This window comes from Apaloderma vittatum, unplaced genomic scaffold, assembly GCF_000703405.1.
Source record: "Apaloderma vittatum isolate BGI_N311 unplaced genomic scaffold, ASM70340v1 scaffold23592, whole genome shotgun sequence".
Classification (NCBI taxonomy): Eukaryota; Metazoa; Chordata; class Aves; order Trogoniformes; family Trogonidae; genus Apaloderma; species Apaloderma vittatum.
Window position 1 is genome coordinate 13437 of NW_009705569.1, and position 2915 is coordinate 16351.

The 2915-nt window shown below is 50.6% G+C and overlaps 1 protein-coding gene across 1 annotated transcript in view; it reads right to left on the reverse strand.

Annotated features, from left to right (window-relative positions):
• Window positions 1-457: 457 nt before the first annotated feature.
• TM9SF4 (transmembrane 9 superfamily protein member 4) overlaps window positions 458-2915 on the reverse strand; it is a gene marked incomplete at its 5' end in the record, with an annotated part of 8772 nt that continues 6314 nt past the window's right edge. The window contains 5 exons of the mRNA XM_009865486.1: window positions 458-987; window positions 1150-1239; window positions 1770-1889; window positions 2485-2548; window positions 2776-2915. The exon at window positions 2776-2915 is cut by the window's right edge and continues 1 nt beyond it. Coding sequence (XP_009863788.1) covers window positions 838-987; window positions 1150-1239; window positions 1770-1889; window positions 2485-2548; window positions 2776-2915 — 564 coding nt within the window. The remainder of the gene's footprint in view (window positions 988-1149; window positions 1240-1769; window positions 1890-2484; window positions 2549-2775) is intronic.

Sequence of the window (2915 nt, forward strand, 5' to 3'; positions counted from 1 at the left end):
CGGAGATCTCGACAGAACGAATCCTCGCAGTTACCTCACGTGTCCTTCCAGTCCCATGTTCCAGCACCGGCGCGATCGCGGCGCTTCTGCCGGAACGCCATGTCCCGCTGCAGCCGGGCGCCTTCCGAAGGAGAGGAGATCCCACCCGCCCTCAGCCCCTCCAGCGGAGGCCGCAAGAGGGAGGGAGGGAGGGAGAAGTGATGCCGAGGGTGGTGGCAGGTCTCAAGCTCTCTCGGGGAGAAATTGCACTTCCCAGGCTCCGAATGGCACCTCCATCCAATTGTAAACGAGCCAAAGCCAGGACTTCTGCGCTCAGAGCCGCGCTGGGTAAAGCCTTCGGGCTCCTTTTATTTTGCCACAGTCAAGCTCTCTCTTCCGTGCAGACACGAAGGCAGGAAAGAAACCCAGTCTGATATTTGTCTGAAGAGTCTCCCTGAATCCTAGAGCACCCCAGGGGCTGGAAGAAAATGTTTTCACAAGTGTTTCCACCGCTGTCTCAAATCCATTCGTCACCAACATAAAAAAAAGGATGAATTAGCAAAAAGGGGGTTTACTTATACAGAGGGATATTTCTCTGCTAAAAAAACTCCCTCGAATATGGAACAGGATAATAAAGTTAAAATGTAACGTATCTACAGAACCCTATTCCCCCCAGAAGTAGCCCGGAATCCATGTACACTGTGCCAAAGTTACATTCCAAAATGAGGAGTTATTTATTTCTCTTGTCGCTCTCCCACTGGGTTTTGTTTCCTTAAAAGAGTCAGGAGAAGACGTCCACTTTGCTCCCAGGAGGACACGCATTCAGAGGTGTCTACTTTCTGCTGGGTCTCTGCATCTTCAGTCGATTTTCACAGCGGCGTAGATCTTCCGGACGAACATGTAGGCTGCATAGAAGCCAATGGTGCCAGTGAGAAGCCAGAAGGACAAGACCATAAGGGCGGTGTAGCCAAAGTACAGCAAGGAGGGAATGAATTCGACAATATCCAGCTAAACCGGAAGGAGAGAAAAAAAAACAAGCAAAATAAAGCACGGAGGTAACACAAGTCAGCTCCTCCCCAACACAGCCAGCACGGGGACAGCCTACGACCTTTCCCCAACCCAACAACCTCCTCTAGAAAGGCAACTTGCACACAAGAGGGATCACGGTACCTTGTTCACAAAGTAGAAGATGGCGTAGATCAGCACGTAGAAGGCAGATCCTCCAGACACCAAGAAGGTCCTCCACCACCAGCGGTAATCCTGACAGGGTCAAAAAAAAAAAAAAAAGCCTTATTATCCCCTAGAGTTACTTTTCGTGTGTCGCTGTCGGGGAGCTGTGACCTCGCTGGGACAGGGAGGACATCACCCATCTTCCTTCAGAGGAAAACCACAGTTTGGGACTGGGGAGCTATTTTGTCACAGAAGCAACAAAGAGGATGAAAACCTGAGAGAGGAGCAAAACCGAGGCAGCATCACCTGCTGCCAAAGAATTCAGCTAACCTCTGACCCAGCATTTCATTCTGTGTGTGGGTGGAATGAGACAGTTTCTTTGGGAAGAGATGTTAGCTGAGAATATCCTACTCTCAGCAGAACTTCTGGGACGAAACCACAGTTCCCAGGGAGCAGCGTCTTTTCTCCTTGAAGTCCAGGGATGTTAAAAGCGACCACACTCGTGAAGCTGGGCCCCGCTGCATTTCTGATGAGCAGCAGCAGCAGCAACATGCCCTGTGCTTTCCCAGGAGCAAAGACCCTGAGCAAAGCTCCCAAAACTACAAACGTGGAAATCTCACCTCAGCACAAAGCTGGAAGTACACCATGACGATGCTGATTTGAGAGCATGATACCACTAGGATTATAAACACCAGGAAGAGAAAGCCAAAAAGGTAATAGAACTGGTTCTCCCAGATTGCCTGCAACAAAGACACAGCAAAAATTCATTTCCGTGCGACTGTGATCAGTCAGTGAACAGGAGACTAACTTTCAGCAGCTAAGCCAGGGAGAAAGAAGGTGCCCAGCCTCGTGTAGATGAAAGTGCAGATCTAACGCGTTTCCCAGCGTTACTTCAGAGGAATCAGGTTGCAAAAACGTGCTGAAAGGCAGCTCTGAGGTAGCTCATTCATTCCCCTCCACCCTCCTTGGCCATGGTACAGCAAATTTCTCCCCGTCCATAGAAGGTGAAAAGTGGGCGGCAGCTGGAACAGCTCGGGGAGGCCCTGAAGACCAGGAACCCTCGTTGACATAAGGTTACAGTAAAGTTTCATCTTTACCACCATCCTCCAAGTCTCCAGGGAGTGTCCCCCAGACACCTCCAGGTGTCCTGAGGAAAAGAACAGTTTGGAGAGACTCGCAGCCCAGCATTCTCTGGCAACAATCCCCTATGGGCTGGAGGGAACCTGCCAGCCACTCCGGTACGTGCAGGACAATGAGACAGCTCCAGTGGCAGCCCCCTCCCTTTCGAAAGCTTTGGTACGAGAGGACCAGCAGCAAAGCGGGTTAAACGCTTACACTGAAGATGAAGAACAGTTCGATGAACATCGCTCCGAAAGGCAAAATCCCAGCCATGAGAATCCTACAGAGCGAGAAAGAAAAAACAGTAAGCAGCATGTTACAACCACCCAGCCCTTACAAGTCCCCTGGAATCACGCAGAGCGCTCCTCGCTGTGGCTCTGCACCTCCAGGTTATGAGAACAGATTTCACACAGTAAATGGTGCGGCTGCTCCTGCTGCTGAGCACGCACTTAGAACTTTTATAAGCACCCATCCAACCACATCCAAACGGTCTCACTCATCACTCACCCGACAAATTTATTCATATACCACCGCTGCTCCGGGATCTGCCTGGGAATCTGATTTGTCCGCACAGGATTGTCATACGGCTGTTTGCGAAATCCAAAGTAGTAACCCAGGTAGACCAAAGGCAGGGATATCCCAAACCA